The 23,056-nt window shown below is 45.3% G+C and overlaps 1 protein-coding gene across 1 annotated transcript; it reads right to left on the minus strand.

Moving 5' to 3' along the window:
• Positions 1 to 544: 544 nt before the first annotated feature.
• LOC129529661 (putative ubiquitin carboxyl-terminal hydrolase 41) lies at positions 545 to 16,620 on the minus strand. The gene is made up of 9 exons (XM_063705038.1): positions 16,602 to 16,620; positions 13,727 to 13,847; positions 12,058 to 12,203; positions 6,690 to 6,769; positions 6,000 to 6,146; positions 4,120 to 4,215; positions 3,140 to 3,307; positions 772 to 903; positions 545 to 621 (listed from the first exon to the last, which is right to left on the minus strand). The coding sequence occupies exons 1-9, from the start codon at positions 16,618 to 16,620 to the stop codon at positions 568 to 570; spliced, it is 963 nt and encodes a 320-aa protein (XP_063561108.1). The 3' UTR covers positions 545 to 567.
• Positions 16,621 to 23,056: the final 6,436 nt, after the last annotated feature.

A 23,056-nucleotide genomic window follows, 5' to 3' on the forward strand; every position in this document is an offset into this window, starting at 1 on the left:
GTGAAACACCGTCTCTACTAAAAATACAAAAAACAATCAGCTGGGCATGGTGGCACACACCTGTAGTCCCAGCTATTCAGGAGGCTGAGGCAGGAGAATTGCTTGAACCTGGGAGGCGGAGGTTGCAGTGAGCCAAGATTGTGCCACTGCACTCCAGCCCGGCAACAGAGCGAGACTCCGTCAAAAAAAAAGAAAAAAAACCATACAAGAAGCCCCTACGAATCTGGGTGAATCAGCAAAGGATTCACAGGATAGGAAAAGGCCATGAGTATGAAAACATGAGTGGGGAGTTGGCCTAGATGGTAAACGAGGAGAGGACAATACGGCCAGGAAGTGCATGTGCACAGCAGACGGGAGATGGAGGGCACGGCTGATTGGCAGCTACCTGTACTTTAATATTCCTGGAGTGTGACGTGTGAGGCAAACATGGGGTGGTGGGGTGAGTGCTGGAGATGAGGTGGACAGTGAGCCATCAGCATGTTAGTAACAGGGAAATCCACGGGCGTTTCATGCAGCTCAAAGGACCCTATGTGAGCTCATCAGACTCCAATTACCCAAATCTGTTTCTTACCAGTGGTAGTTAGGATTTCCGTAGGTACACTGGATGTCTTCCCAGGACACCTGGAAGCCAGAAACAAATGGGGTCAAGCAGCCAGCTGACACAAGCACCCACAGAGGACAGGACGCTATAATGTGCCCCTCATCCTCCAGACAAGCCCACCCCTAGCAACTCCCAAGAGCCTGGAGGCAATTGTGGATGATGTTTCTTACCAAGCAAATATTGGAGTCATTGAAGCAGAACCATTTTCCATCCACAGCATTCCGGACGTAGACACAGTAATGACCGGAGTCTGCCATTCCCACATGCGCAATCACAGCAAAAAGCTCATACTGCCCTCCAGACTGGAAAGAGACAGGCACGAGACAGTTCACCCACCACCACAAACACGACTGCCTCACACATTTATACCTGTCCACCCGAGGCCCGACTCTGGGACTTTAGAATATTAGAAAACAGTCCTGACCCATGGCCAGTGGGCACCCTCCAGGAGGGGCTTTCCTGAGTGTGGATCCTGAACTGCGAAGGCTCAGCAGCTTGGCAGGGCAGAGCACACAAGAGATGGAAGGCAGGAGGTCATGAGAGAGGCCCCCAAAGCCAAGGCAAGATTAGAACTTTCCCCTGGGAGGGGTGGGGATCATCAGAACACAGTTCTGTTTCTCCACAAGCCCAGGAATGACCCTAACCTGAGCCACCATACCCAGCCAAAAAAGTCTTTTGTAGGGGGAGGGGAGACAGAGGGCAAGGGCGGCACACGCAAAGCTGAGTCACCCGTGTGGAGGCTGAAATTATCCCTATTTCCATTTGCAGACTTTGTGCAGAACTTTACAAAATGCAGGGCAATATCTGTATCTAAATATTAGTTTACAAGAAATAAAAGGGTTATAGGTGATGTTAAATGATATCAACCAGCCAGTGCTGGCATATGAAAAAAATATTCAACCAAATCAACTGCAAGGAAAAGAAAAGGAGCGGAAATCTAAAAGGAACTTAAGAAAAGAAAGAAACTTAACCAAATGCAAGTGTAGGTGTTGTTTGGATCTAGAGTCAAACAAACCACATAGATTACACAACAGTCAGGAAGTCTGAACATTGACCAGATATTTGATGCTATTAAGGAATTGCAAGATGGAGATGATTATCTTTTGAGTGCTTATTCTTTAGGGATACATAATGAAGTGTTTATAAGTGAAATAGTATGATGTCTGGGATTTGCTTCAAAAAAATCCAGTACAGGGTTGGGTGAAACAAGAGGGTGGGTTATAGGAAAAGCAAGACCTGCCATGCGTTTTGGTAACTGTTACAGCCAAGGATTCACTGTCTAACTCTTCCTTCACTACACACTTTGGTATCTATTTGTAATGTTCCATAACAAAGTCTTTTTTGTTGTTGTTGCAAAGATGGAGTCTTGCTTTGTTGTCCAGCTGGGCTCGACTCCTGGACTCCAGCAATCCTCTTGGCCCCCCAGAGAGCTGGGATTACAGGTGTGACCCACTGCATCTAGCCAAAAAAGTCTTTTTTAAGTGAAAAACAATTTTAAATATACTTCATCGGGCAGAATCTGCAGGTAGAAATAAAAAGAACTTGAAGGAAAGAAAAAGAGAATCCTATGAAATGTATATGGCCTAAGTAGGGAAAGAAATCATGTTATAATAGGAGCTATTGTAACGTATTATCAGGTCTTAATTTTCTAAATGTCATGGTTCTAGAGCATAAATAGCCAAACAGACCAATAAAACAGAAGAGACACTCCAAAAATAGACCCGTACATACAGAAACACAAAATTTGTTATGTAGCATTTCAAATCTATGGAAAAAAAGATATTTGTGTCTTTTTTTTTTTTTTTAGTTTTTCTTGTTTTGTTTTTAGAGACAGGGTCTTGTGCTGTTGCCCAGGCTGGAGTACAATGACAGATCATAGCTCACTGCAGCCTCAAACTCCTGGGCTCAAGTGATCCTCCAACTCAGCCTCCCAAGTAGCTGGGACTAAAGGTTTGTGCTACCACACCCAGCTAATTTTTTTTTTTTTTTTTTTGAGAGACGGGGTCTCATTATGTTGCCAAAGCTGGTCTCGAACTCCTGGGCTCAAGCAATCCTCCTGCCTCAGCCTTTTGAGGTGTGGGATCACAGGCATGAGCCACATCACCTGGCCTTGTGTCTCTTTTTTTCTCAGAATCTCTTGATAAGTTATTATCTCAGGACAAGTGAATTAAACTTTACTCTGATTAAATGTGGTCCAGTCAACTGGCTACTTTATGATTATCCTCAAAGGGGGCACAGGCCATCTGAGGAAGAAAGTTTGGTTGGTACTATGAACACATAATGACATGTTTGCCTACGCATTTCTATGTATTCCACATTATTTCCAAAGAAGCCTACTGAATTCTGGATTCTGTCCCTCAGTGCTGTGAGGCATATGAACACAAATCCAATATTTAGAAAGAAGAAAGGCTTTTGAGGCTGGGGACAGTCTCTGAGGAACAGGTGGCTCCTAGCAGACTGGGGGTGAAGGAAGGGAAAACAGAAAGGACATGGCATCTGGGGAGAGGCAGGATGACAAGGAGGTCGGGATCATCTCACCTGCTCCTCAGCATCACAAGACTCTCGCTTCATTGGAAGGACCTGGCTGAAATCCAAGCTCTGGGGGAAGTACAGGGAGTGGCAGATCTTTCTCGTCTGTGAATTCCTGATGGAGAATCGCATGAGGTGGATTGTCAGGGTCTGGGGCAAATGGGTCAGCTTCAAGACCTGAAAAAACAAAATCACTCTGGAGATGAAGTCCACTTGGAATGAGAGAGTCAGAGAAATGTCAGGGCTAGCAACGCGTTCTTCCCAAAAAGAGGGGAGCAGGGCGACATCATGGAGTTCAAGGCTCCTGTTCACTGAATCTGCTGAGCTCCTCTGAGAATAATGCAAAACTTGGCTATTCTACCACCATGTGGCCCCCCACAAGAGGCACAAGGGCACAGTGCTCTGCACAGGTACCGGGACCCAGGGAGCCACCGCGTCTGCTCCAGGGAGCTGGTCTCGCCCCGAGGGAAACGCCCTGCCGGCTGCTCTCAGGCCCCCTCCTGCAGTCCCTCTCAGTGATGCGACATGAGAAGCCACATCCACGGCTCCAGATATCAGAACCACAGCGTCCCAGATACTAGCCAGACCCAGATTCCCTTTCTCACCCACCATGGGGTGTCTCGGGGCCTCTGATGATTCTATCAGGAAATACACGGGGGGCAACCCCAGACTAGTGAAGGACAGATGACCCCTGAACAGCACGGGTTTGGACTGTATGGGTCCGCTTATACACAAATTGTTGTAAATAAATACAGCCTGCCCTCCCCCATAGGCACGAGTTCCACATCTGCAACCAAATGCTCATCAAAAATAAAGTATCCCAGATGCACAACCGCATAGATGAGGGACTGACTTTTCCTATACGTGGGTTCCACAGAGCCGACTGGGTGTGACTTGAGTGTGTGTGGATTTTGGTAAAAGCAGGGGTCCTGGAACAAATCCCCCATATGCACCGAGGGACAGCTGAGTCTGATTTAGGGAATGAGTACCTGTTTCCCACGGGTCTTCTTCCCACAGTTCTCACAGAAGCATTTGCTTTTGCTGGATAACTCCCTGGGCTGGAAGAAGCAGTGCAGGGCGTCCTCCTGTCCCACCCAAGAGAACAGGGAAAAAGCAGCGTTGGTATTTCCCACCTAGAATACTATATTCGTCTGTTCTCACACTGCTGTGAGACAATAGCTGAGACTGGGTAATTTATAAGAAAAGAAGTTTGATTGGCTCATGGTTCTGCAGGCCGACCAGAAGCATGGCAGCATCTGCTTCTAGGGAGGCCGCAGGAAGCTCCCAATCATGGCGGAAAGCCAAGCAGGAGCAGGCGCCTTACCTGGGAGGAGCAGGTGCAAGAGACCAAGTGGGGAGCTGGAGTGCAGGGGCGCGATCTCAGCTCACTGCAACCTCCACCTCCCGGGTTCAAGTGATTCTCCTGCCTCAGCCTCCTAAGTAGCTGGGACTACAGGCTGCACCACCACGCCCAGCTAATTTTTTATATTTTTAGTAGAGACAGGGTTTTACCATGTTGGCCAGGCTGGTCTCAAATTCCTGACCTCAGGTGATCCACCCACCTCAGCCTCCCAAAGTGCTGGGATTATGGGCGTGAGTTACCACACCCAGCCTGGCTCCACACTTTTAAACAACCAGATCTCATGAGAACTCACTGTCACAAAGACAGTACCACAGGGGGTGGTGCCAAACCATTCACGAGAAACCCTCCCCCATGATCCAATGTCCTTCCACCAGGCTTTACCTCCAACACTGGGGATTACAGTTGAACAGGAGATTTTTGGGCAGGGACACAGACCCAAACTGTATCAGGTACAGCCTCCCCACACTTTGCAGCTGAGGGTTTCAGCTTTTCTTCTGGTTCTCCTCATATCCCCCTTAATGCCTGGCCTGGTGTGGTCCACTTGGCAGGATCTCAAAGGGCACCTACTGACTGGAGAAACAAAACAGGAGGGGGCTCCTATTAAGGGAGCAGTATGAGGGAAGTGGAGGTAGGAGGGAAAAACATTTTTGCCAAAACAAAGGAGAAATTGGCCAGCGCCATGAAAATGAAATAAGTGACTTTCCAGAAGCCAGAGATAGATCAAAGAAGCAAGGGGGAATTGGCCACACTGTGCTGCGTGGTGTGATGGTTTGAGGGTTTGTCCTTCCCAAAACCCAGGTAGAAACTGAATCCCCAGTGTGGCTGTATGGAAAGGTGGGGACTTTGAGAGATAATTGGGGAGGGCAAGGTGTCTCATGCCTGTAATCCCAGGGAGGCTGAGGCAGGGGGATCACTTGAAGTTAAGAGTTTCAGACCAGCCTGGCCAACATGGTGAAACCCCATCTCTACTAAAAATACAGAAATTAGCTGGGCATGGTGGTGGGCACCTATAATCCCAGCTACTTGGGAGGCTGAGGCAGGAGAATCCCTTAACACCGGAGGCGGAGGTTACAGTGAGCTGAGATTGTGCCACTGCACTTCAGTCTGGGTGACAGAGGAAGAATCTGTCTCCAAAAAAAAAGGTAGGGGGGTTATTGCATCATGAGGGCACAGCCCTCGTAAATGAATTAATCCACTCATGGATTAATGGGTTAATCGGTTATCCTGGGAGTGGGACTGGTGGCTTCATACGAAGAGGAAGAGAGACTTGAGCCGGCACATTAGCATGCTCAGCCCCTCGCCATGTGATGCCCTGCACTGCCTCGCCTCAGGACTCTGAGAGTCCCCACCAGCAAACAGGTCCTCACCAGGTGCAGCCCCTCAACCTTGACTTCCCAGCCTCCAGAACTGTAAGAAATAAATTACCTAGTCTCAGATATTGAGTTATAACAACAGAAAATGGACTAACACATACAGGGGCAGCAAATACCAAGAGAATCCCCTTACCAGTGTCTTCAGGGGCTTTGAGTCCACATCAAAAAGAGAAAGTGGGAGGGTGAGCATGCTGCTGTTTCTGCTACTCTCCATGGCACAGTCAAGGCAAATCAAGGAGTCCTTCATCCGGATCATATACAGGGCCTGCAGTCTCTCCACCTGCAAGAGGGAGAGCGGAGAGGTGAGATGGGAACACCACCATAAGCCAGGTCAGGCCAACTGCCAGAAGGTGGAGCCAAGAGACAGAAGCTCCTCACAAAGGTGCAAAATAATACCAGTAACAATATTATGAAACTGTGATAAGTGTTTTATGTGGATTAACTCTTTTTTTTTTTTTTTGAGACAGAGTCTCGCTCTGTCACCCAGGCTGGAGTACAGTGGCGCGATCTCGGCTCACTGCAAGCTCCACTTCCTGGGTTCACGCCATTCTCCCGCCTCAGCCTCCCGAGTAGCTGGGACTACAGGCACCCGCCACCACGCCCGGCTAATTTTTTGGTATTTTTAGTAGAGGCAGGGTTTCACTGTGTTAGCCAGGATGGTCTCGATCTCCTGACCTCGTGATCCACCTGCCTCAGCCTACCAAAGTGCTGGGATTACAGGGGATTAACTCTTTTATTCCTCTACACACTATGGGAACAACAGCTGAATGAGTGAAATGAGCAGCATCTTAAGCTTCCGAGTGCTCTGGTTCTAGGTTCTTACCAAGTGCACATCAGCGATCTGGTCCTTAATCAGGTTCCAGAGTTTGAGGTACAGTTGGGCAGCATCATGTTGGACAAACACTGGCCACAGAGAAAAGGAACAGCCAATTAGTGAGGTCTTCAGAGTTGCTTCTCATGCCCTGGTACTTAGACACACAGGAACACTCATCACTTTGTCTCTTCCTAGTCCTCCACCCCACTGCAAGGCTAAGTTGGCATGACAGAAGAAGTGATCAATAAACGAACAGTAAGTTTGGTATTGATTTTTGAGAATGCCTCTTAATACTTAAGCTCCAGTGCCAGAAGTAGTGGCTCATGCCTATAATCTTAACACTTCGGGAGGCCAAGGTGGGAGGATCGCTTGAACTCAGGAGTTTGAGACCCGCCTGGGCAACATAGCAACACTCTGTCTCTATAAAAAATTTAAAAAATTACTTGAGAGTAGCGGTGCATGCCTGTAGTCAGAGCTACTTGGGAGGCTGAAGCAGGAGGATCACTTGAGCCCAGGATGTTGAGGCTACAGTGAGCTGTGATGTCACCACTGCACTCAGCCTGGGGAATGAGATGTCCACAGGGTCTTTGAAAAGCACTGATACATTCCTGAGGATCTAGAAGGCCAGGCGCATGCCCAAGTAAGACCTGAGAGGGCTCCGATCCCTCCCCTCTGGCTGACCACAAGGCCACATGCAAGAAAGCAATGAAGGTGAATACAGAATCACGAACTGCCCAGTAACAATAAAACAGCAACAACAACAAACCCTGCTGTGGGGATCTCTGATGTCCAGTGTTGCCACCTTACATTATCTAAAATGTTCATTTTCCAACAAAAGAGACAAGATCTACAATGAAACAGAAAAGCATGGCCACCCAGGAAAACAGCAATCATAGAACCTTTCACTGAGAAGCCCTAGATGTTGGCATTACTAAACAAAGACTTTAGCTGTTATAATATGTTCAAAGAACTAAAGAAAACCATGTCAAAAGAAGTAAAAGAAAGTGTGAAAATGCTGCCTCACCAAATAAAAAGTATCAATAAAGAAAAAACTATAAAAAAAGAACCAAGCAGAAATTCTTGAGTTGAGGAGAACAATAACTGAAATGAAAAATGTACTAGAGGAGGTCGATAGCAGATTAGAGCTGGCAAAAGAAAGAATCCATAAACCTGGAGCTAGGTTGATTGAGGTTCTCCAGACTGAGGATGGAGGGAAAGCTGAACACAGTACCTATGCAGCCAAAAGCTGATGAGCTGCTCACTGAGTGTACAGCTCAACTAACTCTGATACAAAAAAAAATGTGATACAAAAGGTTTTATATACAAACGTGAATTTATTCTGAAGCCAGCCTGGGGCAAGGAGCAAGACACATCCCTCCTTTTAATGTGCCATTTCTCCTTTGGAGGAGAGAGGGGCATTTTCATAAGGTGTATTGTGGGGGTGGCGGGAGTGAGCAATGGCGGTTTTCTACCGGGCAGTTATCAAGTTCCCAGCAGCTGCGTTGGCGCCTTTCCAGGCAGAAAAAGGCCGAGTGGGCATGCTTTCTCCATGCCTTCCTAGTGGGTGAAAGACAAACCCCTAGAGGGTGGAAGTTTGGAAGCCACCCCCTGGCAGGGAGAGTTCCCTGGTGGGTATGCTTTGGGCTGCAAATGTACTGCCAAGTCTCAGGAAAGATCAGCTGGAAGAACTTGCCCTGTTCTCAATCAAACCTCCATCAGCCTACCTCCATTTACAGATTCTTCCTTTTGCCCAGCAGGGAATGTCTGGAGAGGGGTAGGCGAAAGGTGATATTTGCATTTCTAAAGGGCTAACAGGAAACAGGAAACACGGCCGCGGGGTGAGGGGTGAGGGATGGGATGAGAAGAAGTGAAAAGAAAATAATAAGAAAACTAATATAACTATCTCTTAGAAAATGGGAGTACTCAGTTACACCCAGATGGGTTCACTAGTGAACGATGGGTTCTACCAGACATTTATGGGAAAAATTATACCAATTCCCTACAACCTCTTCCAGAAGACAAAAGCAGAGAGAACACTTCCTAACTCATTCTCTGAGGCCAGCATTATCCTAACACCAAAACCAGACAGACATTGTAAGAAAAAAACCTAAAAACCAGTATCTCCCGTGAACATAAATGCAAAATTCCTCAACAAAATATTAGTGAATCAAATTCAACTATGTATAAAAAGAATCACAGAGGGTGACATAAGCGAGATGGTAGAGAAGGAGGTTCCTGGTGCTCCCCTTCTCCCATGGACACACGGTAAAACTCTCATCTACACACAGATCAACTCCCTCTGAAAGAAACCCAGAAACCAGCTGAGAGAGGCCTGCACAGGGGGCAATGGGGAGAACACCCACATCGCAACCAGTTGGAAAAGCTGAGACACACTCGCACCACAAGCCCCACCCCAGACACAGTACCTTACTGTGAGAAAGGAATCCCTACTCCCAGCTTTCTCCTGGAGAGGGGAGGGTTTGGACCACACATAGGCAGCCCCAGCTTTTGCAGTTCCCACTCAAGGGCTTGGCTGCTGGGTCACCTAGCTCTGGGAGCAGACATGGGTCAGCAGTTATGAATCATCTGTGATCACAGAGGACAAAGAGGCAGTTTTAAACGGGCACATGAGCACTTCCAGCAGCTGTGCTCAGCACACAGCAAACAGGCAGAAATGCCAGGCTCCCAGTTCCTCCCTGGAAGGATATATCTGCGGGCTCTCCTAGCTGTTGCCTGAGGGATGGGCTTCTATTAATAAGTGGCCTGCACCTGGAGCCAATGAGGCAGGTAAACAATAGATTTCCAGGAGTCTGGACAGGCCTGTGGGCAAGTCCCATGCCTTCTCCCACCCCCTGCTCTATGGTAAAATCAGGTCTCTAACTTCACATATTGAGTACACAACATTTACCCCTCTCAAATGAAGGTCTAGCTCCTCAATCACTGAGCTTTGGGAGCTGACAAGGCTCTGTATTTGTAAGTCCCACAGGGGCACAGAGACCAAAGAACATCCCCCCAGGCCCAGTGCAGCGTGAACAGGCAAAAAGGCCCAGCTCCTACTTTCTCCCTAGAAAGAGTTTGTCTGCACAGTGCAGCTGCTGCCCTGGGGTTTCCACGCATCTGGGAGCTGACAGAGCAGGAAACCAGTGCTCCTCTGAGACCCTGAACAGGCAGGTGAGCACCTCCACAGCTGCTCCCACTAGTTTGCTCAACAGATAGCGTCAAGCTTCCAGCTAACCTGTCCATCTCTAAGCAGAGAACAGCCAGCATTTGCCAGGCCCCTGGGGGTGACAAAGAGTAAAACAATGCATGAAGAAGTGTGCAGTTTAAACATGAGTGCAGGCACTTGCCACAGATCCTCTGTCCAGCGTTTTGCAGAGCAAGTGGCAGATAAACTCATGCTCCCAGCTTTTCCCTGAGGATAGAATAAACTGGAACACACATTTAATGCCCCAACGTCTCCAGCTGCACCTCAAGGGGCTTGTTTCTATCTCCCCTATCTGGGGCACTGACAGGACATGACACATTCTAATCTCCTGAGGGCCACTAAGAACATAGATGACAGTTTGGACAACACAAAGGGTCAAGAGGTGCTCCGAGTGTCTGGCAGGGCTAATTGGTAAGTTCGTCTCTTATACAAGGCCCGTGGGACAAGACTGGGAGAGGTATTTTTCTTTTTTTTGTTTGAGATGGAGTCTTGCTCTGTGGCCCAGGCTGGAGTGCAGTGGTGCGATCTCGGCTCACTGCAAGCTCTGCCTCCCAGGTTCACACCATTCTCCTGCCTCAGCCTCCCAAGTAGCTGGGACTACAGGCGCCCGCCACCACGCCCGGCTAATTTTTTGTATTTTTAGTAGAGACAGGGTTTCACCATGTTAGCCAGGATGGTCTCCATCTCCTGACCTCATGATCTGCCCTCGGCCTCGCAAAGTGCTGGGATTGCAGGTGTGAGCCACGATGCCCAGCCTGGGAGAGGTATTTTTCTTAACTAAAGTACAGAAAATAACAGAGAATCAAGAACAATGAAGAAACAGAGAAATATGTTCCAAGCAAAAGAACAAGATAAATCTCCAGAAAATGCCCCCGGTGAAATGAAGATAAGTGACTTACCTTACAGACAATTCAAAATAATGATCATGAAGATGCTTACCATGTCTAGGACAGCAGTGCATGAACAAAGTAAGAATTTCAGCAGAGACAGAAAAAAGTTCAAAAGAAATAATAGAGCCGAAGAATACAATAACTGAAATAAGAGCTCAAAAGAGAAGCTCAACGGACTAAACCAAGCAGAAGAAAGGATTAGCAAACTAGAAGATAGGTCACTGGAAATCATTCAGAGGAGCAAAAATGAAAAAGAATGAAAAAGAGTGAAGATATCTTAAGAGAGTTAGGGGACATCAAGCCGACCAAAATAGGCATTATCAGAGTCCCAGAAGGAGGAGAGTGAGAAGAGATGGAAAGCTTATCCAAAGAAATAACAGTCACGAGTTGCAGATCAACATTTCAGTCAATGGCAGACCACATGAGCACAGAGCCATAGCATGCAGCCTAGCTGTGTAGTAGGCTGTCTCATCTAAGTTTGTGTAAGTCCACTCTATGATGTCCACACAATGACAAATTCACCTTCTGATGCATTTTCAGAACGTATCCCTGTTGGTAAGCAACGCATACCTATAATGACTGAAAACTTCCCAACCCAGGGAAGGAAATACAAATCCACATCCAGGAAGCCCAAAGGACACCAATAAGACTGATCTAAAGCAACCCACATCAAGACACGTCATAATCAATTTCAAAAGTTAAAGACAAAGAATTCTGAAAGCAGCAAGAGAAAAGCAATGTATTATACACAAGGGAAAACCCGTAAGTGTGGGATTTCTTCTGGGGGTGATGAAAATGTTATGAAATTAGATTGTGATGATGGAGGCACAACTCTGTGAATACACTACAAACCTTTGAATTGTATGTTTTTAAATGGATGAATTTTACAGTATGTGATGCACATCCCAATATAGCTATCTAAAAAAAAAACCTAACCTATTTGTGAATTATTTTGTAGAACATGTTTTCTCTTTTTTATTCCTTTATTCTGTTTTCCTGCAGTTCCCTAACTGTGGTGGAATAAGCTTGGAGGAGATGCCTTCACTTACTCTACTGAGAGGCAGAGAAAGGTTAGGTATGGAAGTAAAATGACCATAAATAATATCAATTCTGCACCTCCAAAGATATGTGCCTCTTACACAAATGTCTCTATAATCTGAGGGGTCCAGGCTACCTAACTTGCTTCTTGTTGCTTCACTGCCCATTAGTTCCTCTCTTCACTCTCTAAGCTTCCCATCCCCTTTGGATCAGCAGCCAGGAACCCAGTGGGTGGGTATCTTACAGGGCACGTTGTACTTCTGCAGGCAGTAGGCCAGCTCCAGGGGCCGCACTGCTTTCTGCCGGCTGTCCTGCATCTTCTCCAGCAGCAGAAGCATCTGGAAAGGGACGCTCCTCCTCTGCTCGTCAGCTCCCCTGGGCACCGTGATCCTGCCACACAAGAACAACCAGAAACCTCCTTACATGTAGTTCTCAAAGCTAGGTGCACACTGGAATCACCTGGGAGAAATTTTAAATCTTCATATCCAGGCCACTCCCATACAAATTAAACCAGAATTCTGGGTCGGGGCGCGGGGGTGCGGGGCGCGGGCAGTTATCAGAATTTTTCAGTTCCTCAGATTATTTCAATGTGTGGTCAAGGTTGAGAAGCACCATGTGAGTGAATCTGCTCTACAGCGGACCCTCTAGAGAGGGGGATCAGCATGACTGCTGCCTTGGCCCCTCTGCACCCTGCCCAGCAATCGTGCTAGAGCAGACGGCAGATGCACGAGGTCCTGGCTCCACATCTCGGGCAAGCAGCAAAATGTCCAGCCTAAAGCTCTCCAGACTGCAGAGGCACATGCTGGGTTAGGTCCTGGGAAGAAAGGCAACATGAAAGGCTGTCCGTGTGGTTTGGCAATGATTCATTTAATCACAGGCATTTTTTGGATGGGAAAAAGGAGAGAGCACAGGGCAGAAAAGGAGTGATAGAGAGAGACAGAGGGAGAGAGTGCATTGTGTGAGCGTTGGTGGAAGCAGGGGTGTGTACTCCCCACTGACTTACTCCTTCTCCGACTTTGTTCTAGTCCCAACTCTGTCTTTTAACCAAGTCAGTGGCTGTCAATCCTGGCTGCATTTAAAATCACCCAAAGAGGGCTTTTAAAAAGTACCAATACCTGGCCGGGCCCAGTGGCTCATGCCTGTAATCACAGAACTTTGGGAAGCTGAGGCGGGCAGATCACCTAAGGTCAGGAGATTGAGACCAGCCTGGCCAACATGGTGAAAACTCGTATCTACTAAACATACAAAAATTAGCCAGGTGTGGTGGCGGGCGCCTGTAATCCCAGCTACTTGAGAGGCTGAGGCAGGAGAATCCGTTGAACCTGGGAGGCGGAGTTTCCAGTGAGCCGAGATTGCACCATCCCTCTCCAGCCTGGGGACAGAGTGAGGCTTTATCTCAAAAAAAAAAAAAAAAAAGTACCAATACCTGGGCCGCACCCCAGACCAACCTAAGAAGTTTTAGAAATAATGTGTAGGCCAGAATATGCAGAAGCCGATCTTTCCTCTGCCAGCTTTTGAGAGAACTCAAAAAGTCCAAGTCACTGTGAATAACTGAATATATTAAAAATGAAATAATACAGGCCGGGTGCAGTGGCTCTTGCTTGTAATTCCAGCACTTTGGGAGGCTGAGGCGGGCAGATCACGAGGTCAGGAGATCAAGACCATCCTGGCTAACATGGTGAAACCCCATCTCTACTAAAAATACAAAAAAAATTAGCCAGGCATGGTGGCGGGCTAGTCCCAGCTACTCGGGAGGCTGAAGCAGGAGAATCGCTTGAACCCGGGAGGCAGAGCTTGCAGTGAGCCAAGATTGCACCACTGCACTCCAGCCTGGGCAACAGAGTAAGACTCCATCTCAAAAAAAAAGAAAAAGAAATAATACAAACACTTATCAGCCTGAAGAACAGTCTTACCTCTTCAATATCCTGGCGAAGTCCACATTCATTACAAACACCTGAATCAAGGAGTTAAGGCAGCAGGTCTGTCCAATGTTGTGTAAACCAACCAGGCCTATAAGGGGAAGAGAAAAAAATGCTGAGGGCAAGGCCTAGGTAAAGAAGTTGACAAGGCTGGGCATGGTGGCTCACGCCTGTAATTCCAGTACTTTGGGAGGCCGAGGTGGGCGGATCACCTGAGGTCGGGAGTTCGAGACCAGCCTGGCCAACATGGTAAACTGTGTCTCTACAAAAAAAATCCAAAAATCAGCCGGGTGCGGTGGCTCACGCCTGTAATCCCAGCACTTTGGGAGGCCAAGGCAGGCAGATCACCTGAGGTCGGGAGTTCGAGACCAGCCTGATCAACATGGTAAAACCCCGTCTCTACTAAAAAATACAAAACTAGCTGGGCATGGTGGCACATGCCAGTAATCCCAGCTACTCGGGAGGCTGAGGTAGGAGAATCATTTGAAACCAGGAGGTGAAGGTTGTGGTGAGCCAAGATCACACCATTGCACTCCTTTCTGGGCAACAATAGTGAAACTCCATCAAAAAAAAAAAAAAAAGAAGAAGAGAACTTACAGCAGGGTGTGGTGTTTCACACCTGTAATCCTAGCACTTTGAAAGGCCAAGGTGGGCAGATCACCTGAGGTCAGGAGTTCAAGACCAGCCTGGGCAACAGGGCAAAACCCTGTCTCTACTAAAAATACAAAAACTAGCCAGGTGTGGTGGCAGGTGTCTATAATTCCAGCTTCTTGGGAGGCTAAGGCAGAAGAATCATTGGACCTAATTTATTGATTTTTTTGAACTTGGAATATGGTGTCATGACAAAATCATGCCACTGCACTCAATCCTGAATGACAGAGCAAGACTCTGTCTCAAAAAAAAAAGGTTACTTTTTATTTCCTGAAAAGCTTGACTTCCTGACAATGAAAGTCCTAAGGAGCGAGTGGCAGAAGACAGCTGGCAGCTGGCAATCATCGGTGGGGCAAAGGCAGAGATACCACTGCTGACTCTACTGGGCCTCGGGCCTCAGCGCTCATGGGGAGGGACCCTCTTTCAAACTTTTGGAGGGGTAAGGGAGGGCCAGGTAACAGTGCCTACATCTTAGGCACCGAAAACAACTGGAGCTGCTTCATGCAGTCAAGAATCCCCTGAAGAAGGAAGGCAGTTACCTCCCTATTCTCGAGATCTCTTCAGCTGGCCTGGCTCTCATCCTTTCCAAGACCTGGCTGTTTGCTTTGCATTTAGTTATATGAGCTAATTCATATGCTTCTAATAAATGTCTTCCATCCTTCTCCAAAGTTAGCCCTAGAGTATGTTGCTGTTGTTTACAATCAAAAAGCCCTAGAGGTGTACTCTCTAATTCTCTTAATAACCTCATTTTTCTGTCATTACCCCTGTTTTAGTACAAGTAGCTGAGCTTCAGAGAAGTTAAAAGATGTGCCCAAGTTCGCACAGCTAATGAGTGTCACAGTCAGAATCTGAACCCAAGTCTGTCTGATGTGGGGTCATGACAAGAGCATGGGTTTTCTTGGGAGAGCAAAATGACTTCAAATCCCCACTTCCCGCATAAAAATGCACAATGGTTGTAGCAATGCCGAAGCCACAGAGCTGTTGAGGATGGATGGAGGTGACACATAGGAAAGCACATGGCCTAGGGTATGTATTCCCAGCACTTTGGGAGGCCGAGGTGGGCAGATCACCTGAGGCCGGGAGTTCAAGACCAACCTGACCAACATGGAGAAACCCTGTTTCTACTAAAAATACAAGATAAGCTGGGTGTGGTGGTGCATGCCTGTAATCCCAACTACTTGGGAGGCTGAGGCAGGAGAATAGCTTGAACCCAGGAGGCAGAGGTTGTGGTGAACCAAGATCATGCCGTTGCAGTCCAGACTCGGTGAAAAGAACAAAACTCTATCTCAAAAAAAAAAAAAAAAAAGAATTAAGAAAAAAGATTTGAACACTTCTTTTTATCCCTAATTTATTCATTTTTTTGAACTTGGAATAGGAACACTACTGCCAACAAAAGTAATTAGAGAATATAGATGTTAAATCTATTCTCTAAATGAATTATTGCTTATTTTAAAATTGCATATTAATTAATTACAGGAAATTTGGAAAGTAAGAGACATATGAAGAAAAAAGGTAAAAATGATTTGTAATCCCTCTGAGAGTTACACATTAATGCCATTTTTGGTATATTTCCTCTCAGTTCTTTCCCCCTCCACCACCAGTATGTGTGAGTAGTTTATATTTATGTTTTATAAAGCTGGGTTCATACAATATGATTTCTTGGCTGGTGTGGTGGCTCATGCCTGTAATTCTAGCACTTTGGGAGGCTGAGGCAGGCATATTGCTTGAGCCCAGGAGTTCCAGACCAGCCTAGGCAACACAGTGAAACCCCATCTCTACAAAAAGTAAAAAATTAGGTGGTGATGGTGGCACTTGGGATATGATGGCACTTGGGAGGCTGAGACCAGAGGATCACTTGAACGGAGGAGGAGTCTGCAGTGAGCCTAGATTGTGCCACTGCACTCCAGCCTGGGTGATAGAGTGAGACCCTGTCTCAAAAAACCCAAAAAAGATTTCTCTATAATTTCTTTTTTTATTCAGTAAAATATTGTAGTTTTCTCTATCTTCATTAAACAGTCTAAAATGGTTTTAATGTCACCATAGTATTCCATTTTATAAATTTGTCAAAATTTATTTAACCTTTATTGTTACATTTCCATTTTTTAAAATAGTGCTGCAGCTGTTGATTTGAAAAGATACTTTTTTCAGGTAGTTGACAACCAAAATATCCCGTTGATGGGTTCCAGCATACCCCATGCCTCAGTATCACACAGTATACCTTTGTAACTAACCTGCATGGTACCCCTGATTCTAAAATAAAAGTTGAAAAAAAATCATCTAGTGTTTTAAAACAAATTATATATTATTTTTGGGCCAAGCGTGGTGGCTCACACCTGTAATCCCAGTTCTTTCAGAGGTTGAGGTGGGAGGATCACACAAGAGGATCCACTGGGACCAGGAGTTTGAGACCAGCCTGGGCAACATAGTGAGACCCCCATCTCTACAGTAATTTAAAAAAAAAAATTAGCTGGGCATGATGGCATGCACTTGCAGTCCCAGCTACTTAGGAGGCTGAGGTGAGAGGACTGCTTGAGCCCAGAAGTTTGAGGTTACAGGGAGCTATGATGATACCACTGCACTCCAGCCTGGGTGACAGAGCGAGACTCTGTCTCAAAAAAATATACTATTTTAAATTTATAAATCACAATTGAATTACATTTATGTAGTACAATGTGATGTGTGATGTATGTATACTGTTAAAGAGAAAAGCCTTTGACTAAATTCGACAGAGTTTAGTTGAACAGAAAAAAGATTCATGAACCAGGTAGCACTGAGAACCAAAAGTGGTTCAGAGATCTCTGCTCCACAAGTGGGCAGGGAATATTTATAGCCAGAAAATGTAAGTTTCATTGAGAAATAGCCTGTTGGTTACAGCTCTGCAGTTGCCTTATTTGAACGTTTTTGGCAGCTTGCAGCCTGTGAAGGGCCAAGAGCTCTGCTGCTGTGATTGGCTGAGACTGGGCTACTTATTCCAAGGGCATATTCTCAGGTTAGGTTGCAGTTTGTTTTGTTTACCTATGTGAACCCCCAATAGCTGAGACAGGTCTCAGTTAATTTAGAAAGTTTATTTGCCAAGGTTGGTGACATGTACCCATAACACAGCCTCAGGAGGTCCTGACATGTGCCCAAGGTGGTCAGAGCACAGTTTGGTTTTATACATTTTAAGGAGACATGAGACATCAATCAACATATGTAAGATGAATGTTGGTTCGGTTCGGTCCGGAAAGGCAGGACAGCTCGAAGCAAAGGTGGGACAACTCAAGGTGGGGAGGGGGCTTCCAACTCTTAGATGGATAAGAGACAAATGGTTGCATTCTTTTGAGTTTCTGATGAGCCTCTCCAAAGGAGGCAATCAGATACGCATTTATCTCAGTGAGCAGAGGGGAGACTTTCAATAGAATGGGAGGCAGGTTTGCCCAAAGCAGTTCCCAGCTTGACTTTTCCCTTTAGCTTCTTGGGGCCCCAAGATTTATTGTCCTTTCACATGTATTAAGTTAGATTATAATGTGCTATATATGGAGGCAGCTTTATTTTATTTTAATTAATTAATTAATTTGTTGGTGATGTTGATTTCTCTTGTTTTAAAATCAACATTATAGGCTGGGCATGGTGGCTCATATCTGTAATCACTGCACTTCGGGAGGCTGAGGCGGGTGGATCACTTGAGGTCAGAAGTTCAAGACCAGCATGGCCAACTTGGCAAAACTCTGTCCCTACTAAAATATATGAAGATTAGCTGGGCACGGTGGTGCACACCTGAAATTCCAGCTACTCAGGAAGCTGAGGCAGGAGAATCACTTGAACCCAGGAGGCAGAGGTTGCAGTGAGCTGAGATTGCACGATTGCACTCCAGCCTGGGTGATAGAGTGAGACTCCAACTCAAAAATAAATAACTTAATAAATTAATTAATTAAATAAAATCAACTTTACGGAGAAAAATTTACATTCAAGAAAATACGCCCATTTTAAGTGTCCAGCTGGATGAATTTTCAGAAATGTGTGTACCCTCATGACCACTTCCTCAATCATGATACAGAACATTCCCATAACCTGGAAATCCCTGTGGTCCTTTGCTGGCAGTTTCCCCACCCAGCCCCAGGCAACCCCTGATCTGCCCTCTGTCACTGTAGACTAGTTTTGCCTTTTCTAGAATCTCATATAGAGGGAGTCATGCAGTACGCACTCTCTTGTAGCTAATGTTTTTGAGGCTCCTTGGTGTTGCTGCATTGCTTTCTATTGCTGAGTAGTATTCCATTCCACAAGTGTACCATAATTTGCTCATCTACTCTTCTGTGGCTGGACTTTCCAGTTTGGCGCTAATATGAATTGTGGAGGCAGTTTTAGACCAAATTTAACTTAACAATACAATATGAAAAGATTAAGTCAAGCTAATGAACATACCTGTTACCTCACTTACTTGGCATTCTTTTAAGTTGATGCACTAGAAATTTTCTCTCTTAGACCGGGCACAGTGGCTCACACCTGTAATCCCAGCACTTTGGGAGGCTGAGGCGGGGGGATCATGAGATCAGGAGATCGACACCATCCTGGCTAACACAGTGAAACCCCGCCTCTACTAAAAATACAAAAAATTAGCTGGGCGTGGTGGCGGGCACCTGTAGTCCCAGCTACTTGGGAGGCTGAGGCAGGAGAATGGCATGAACCCAGGAGGCAGAGCTTGCAGTGAGCCGAGATCGCGCCACTGCACTCCAGCCTGAATGACACAGACTCCATCTCAAAAAAAAAAAAATTTCCTTAGTTATTTTGAAATATTCATTATTATTGACTATAGTCTCCTGCTGTGCAATAGACCTCAAAACTTTTTTCTCCTGCTTGGCTGAAACTTTGTACCTTTTGAAGAGGAAGTCTCCATTCCCTTGTTCTGCCACCTCACCAGCTCTGGTAACCATTATTCTTCTACTGAATGAATTCAACTTTTTTTTTTTTTTTTTGAGATGTCTCACTCTGTCACCCAGGCTGGAGTGCAGTGGCACAATCTCAGCTCACTGCAACCTCCGTCTCCCGGGTTTAAGCGATTCTCCTGCCTCAGCCTCCCAAGTAGCTGGGATTACAGGCGACCGCCACCATGCCCATCTAATATTTGTATTTTTAGTAGAGACAGGGTTTCACCATGTTTGCCAGGCTGGTCTCAAACTGCTGACCTCAAGTGATCCACCTGCCTCAGCTTCCCAAAATGCTGGGATTACCAGCATGAGCCAGGGCGCCTGGCCCAAATTCAACTTTTTTTTTTTTTTATGAGTGAGCAGCAGCAAGATTTATTGCGAAGAGCGAAAGAACAAAGCTCCCACAGTGTGGAAGGGGACCCGAGTGGGTTGCTCCCAAATTCAACTTTTAAAAGATTCCACGGGCATGTGAGATTATGTGGTATTTGTCTTTCTGTGGTATTTGTATTTCACTTAGCAGTATGCCCTCTAGATTTATTCGTGTCATTCCCAATGACAGAGTTCTGTTCTTTTTTTTTCTTTTGGAGATGGAGTTTCATTCTTGTTGCCCAGGCTAGAATGTAATGGCGTGATCTCGGCTCACCACAACCTCCGCCTCCTGGGTTCAAGTGATTCTCCTGCTTCAGCCTCCCAAGTAGCTGGGATTACAGGAATGTGCCACCACACCTGGCTAATTTTGTATTTTTTTTAAATAGAGATGGGGCTTCACCATGTTGGTCAGGCTGGTCTTGAACTGCTGACCTCAGGTGATCTGCCCGCCTGGGCCTCCCAAAGTGCTGGGATTACAGGCATGAGCCACTGCTCCCGGCTGAGTTTTGTTCTTTTTAAGGCTGAATAGTACTTCGTTGTATGCGTGCACCGCCTTTTCTGTACGCATTCATCTTAGGCTGATTCACTTAGGCAGATTCCACATCTTGGCTACTGTAAATGGGGCCGCAGTGAACATGGGAGTGCAGATATCCCTGAACACATTGATTTCAATTCCCTTGGATATATTCCCAGAAGTGGGATTGCTGGCTCACACGATAGTTCTGTGTTTAGTGTTTTGAGGAACCTCCATGCCATTTTCCATCGCGGCTGTACTATACACCGGCAGTGTACTAGGATTCCCCTTTCTCCACATCCTGGCCAAAACTTACCTTCCATCTTTTTCATAAAACTTGTTCTGATGAGAGGGAGATGTTATGTCACGGTGGTTTTAATTTGCATTTTCCTGAAGATTTAGGTCGCCACTGGTCAGCTCCGGGCCCCAGAGCTTCTTCAGTAGTTGCTGTCTATAGTAAGCATCTCAAACTTTAACGTGCATGTGGATCACCTGGGAATCTTGTCAAATGCAGCTTCCAGGTAAGTGAGTCTGCAGTGGGGCCTGATATTTTGCCTTTTGAACAAACTCCCAGATAATAGTGATGTTACTGGTCCCAGGACCTGCCTTTGAGGCAGCATTTTTTCATGAACCTATTGGCTGTTTGTATGTCTACTTTTGAAAAATGTGTTTGGTTCCTTTGTTCATTCTTACATTGGCTTATTGGTTCTTTTGCTGTTGAGTTGATTGAGTTCCTCATATATTTTGGATATTAGCCCCTTTTCTAATGTATGGTTAGCAGATATTTTTTCTCACGACGTGGGTTATCTCTTTATTACTTGTTCCTTTTGCTGTGCAGAAGCTTTTCAGTTTGATGCCATCCTGTTTCTATTTTTGCTTTTATTGCCTGTGCTTTTGGGGACATACCCAAAAAATCATTGCCCAGATCAGTGTCATGGAGCTTTTCCTCTGTGTTTTCTTATAGTAATTTTACAGTTTCCGGCATAATGTTAAAGTCTTTGATCCATTTTGGGTTGATTTTGGGGCATGGTGTAAGATAAGGGTCTAATTTTATTTTCTGCATATGAATAGCCACTTTTCCCAGCACCATTTATTGAATAGTGTTCTTTCCCCTTGGCGTGTTCTTTGTGCCTTTGTCAAAAGTCAATAGATAGTCGGCTGGGCACGGTGGCTCACGCCTGTAATCTGGCACTTTGGGAGGCCAAGGCAGGTGGATCACCTGAGGTCAGGAGTTCAAGACCAGCCTGGCCAACATGGTGAAACCCCATCTCTAATAAAAATACAAAAAATTAGCCGGGTGTGGTGGCAGGCACCTGTAATCTCAGCTACTCGGGAGGCTAAGGCAGGACAATCGCATGAACCCGGGAGGCAGAGGTTGTAGTGAGCCGAGATCACTCCGCTGCACTCCGTCCAGCCTGGGCAACATTCCTTCTGTGTTCTGGGATATATATTCTTGAGGGTATTCCCATCTGTGGATAGTTGCCAGTTAGATTTCTGTGGTGGGAAAGTGGAGCTAGAGTATTCTTTTCCTTTTTTTTTTTGAGATGGCATCTCACTCTGTCATCCATGCTGCAGTGCAGTGGCATTAACATGGCTTCATTGATCTCTTGAGCTCAAGTGATCCTCCCACCTGAGTATCCTGAGAAGCTAGGGTTACAGGCATGCATCAGCATGCCCGGCTAATTTTTAATTGTTTGGTAGACATGGGTTCTTGCTGCGTTGCCTAGGTTGGTCTCGAACTCCTGGACTCAAGCAGTCCTCCTGCCTTGGCCTCCCAAAGTGCTGGGATTACAGGCGTGAGCCACTGCTCCTGGCCTGTTTCTTTTGTTTAGTATTTTTGTTTGCTTTGTTTCATGAGCTGCTATTTTGACTACAGTTTTAATATTTTTAGCAATTTTTTGGATATGCAGAAATTTAATTCTTACTCATCAGATATATTTTAGTATTTAGTGTGTTTTTTAGATTTCTTTTTTTAGGAGTCTTTCCAACCATAAACTGCCAAATAGAAATACACACACACACACACACACACACACACAGAGGCTATGAATAGACAACTAATTGAAATAAAAAAAATTGATTAATTAAAGCACCTATGGGATTTTTCTCCAGCCAAATTAGCATTTTTATTTAAAAAATCTTTTAGTGTTATTTAGCCTACATAGGAAGAGGCTTACTTATGTAGTTGATAAGAGTGTGAATTGATCAACTTTTTGGAAAGTAATCTGCCAGTATAATTAAAATTATAATTAAAATGTATCATAGGTCAGTTACACCACTTTGAGAATCCTATACTACAGAAAAGAAGAAATATAAAACAAAAACATCAGTGGGATCCATGTATATTAATGATTATTGAAGTCATCAGTGGTGGGAATTTTTAAAAACAACCTTAATATCCATCTAATACGGAATAAAGAAATCAGAACTTATCTACAATGTGCATTACTACACAGAAATTCAAATGATACATTTGATCTACATTAGCTGGAATTAGTAATGTCCATGTACTCTAATGGGAGAAAGAAAATTACTAAATAATGTAAGATTTGAGCACGTTCTTTAAACAAAACAAATCAATAAAGCCCTAAAAGGACATACTATTGAAAGCAAGTCACAAAATCCAGAAATGGCAGGGAAAATGTTCAACAATTTGACTATGTAAAAATGAAAGTTTCTTCAAAACAAAGATAATATAAACAAAATAAAAGTTATGATACAGACCTTAAGAAACAAACTTGCTAATTATATGGAATTAATAAATGTGCAGAATATATAAAGAATATCATTACATGAATTAGAAAACTAGTAAATCATAATGAAATTCTCAGCGAGAAATACAATTGGCCAGTAAACATATGCAAAAATGCACAATCTCTCTAATAA

The sequence above is a fragment of the Gorilla gorilla genome, chromosome 23 (assembly GCF_029281585.2).
Source record: "Gorilla gorilla gorilla isolate KB3781 chromosome 23, NHGRI_mGorGor1-v2.1_pri, whole genome shotgun sequence".
In the NCBI taxonomy this organism is placed as follows: Eukaryota; Metazoa; Chordata; class Mammalia; order Primates; family Hominidae; genus Gorilla; species Gorilla gorilla.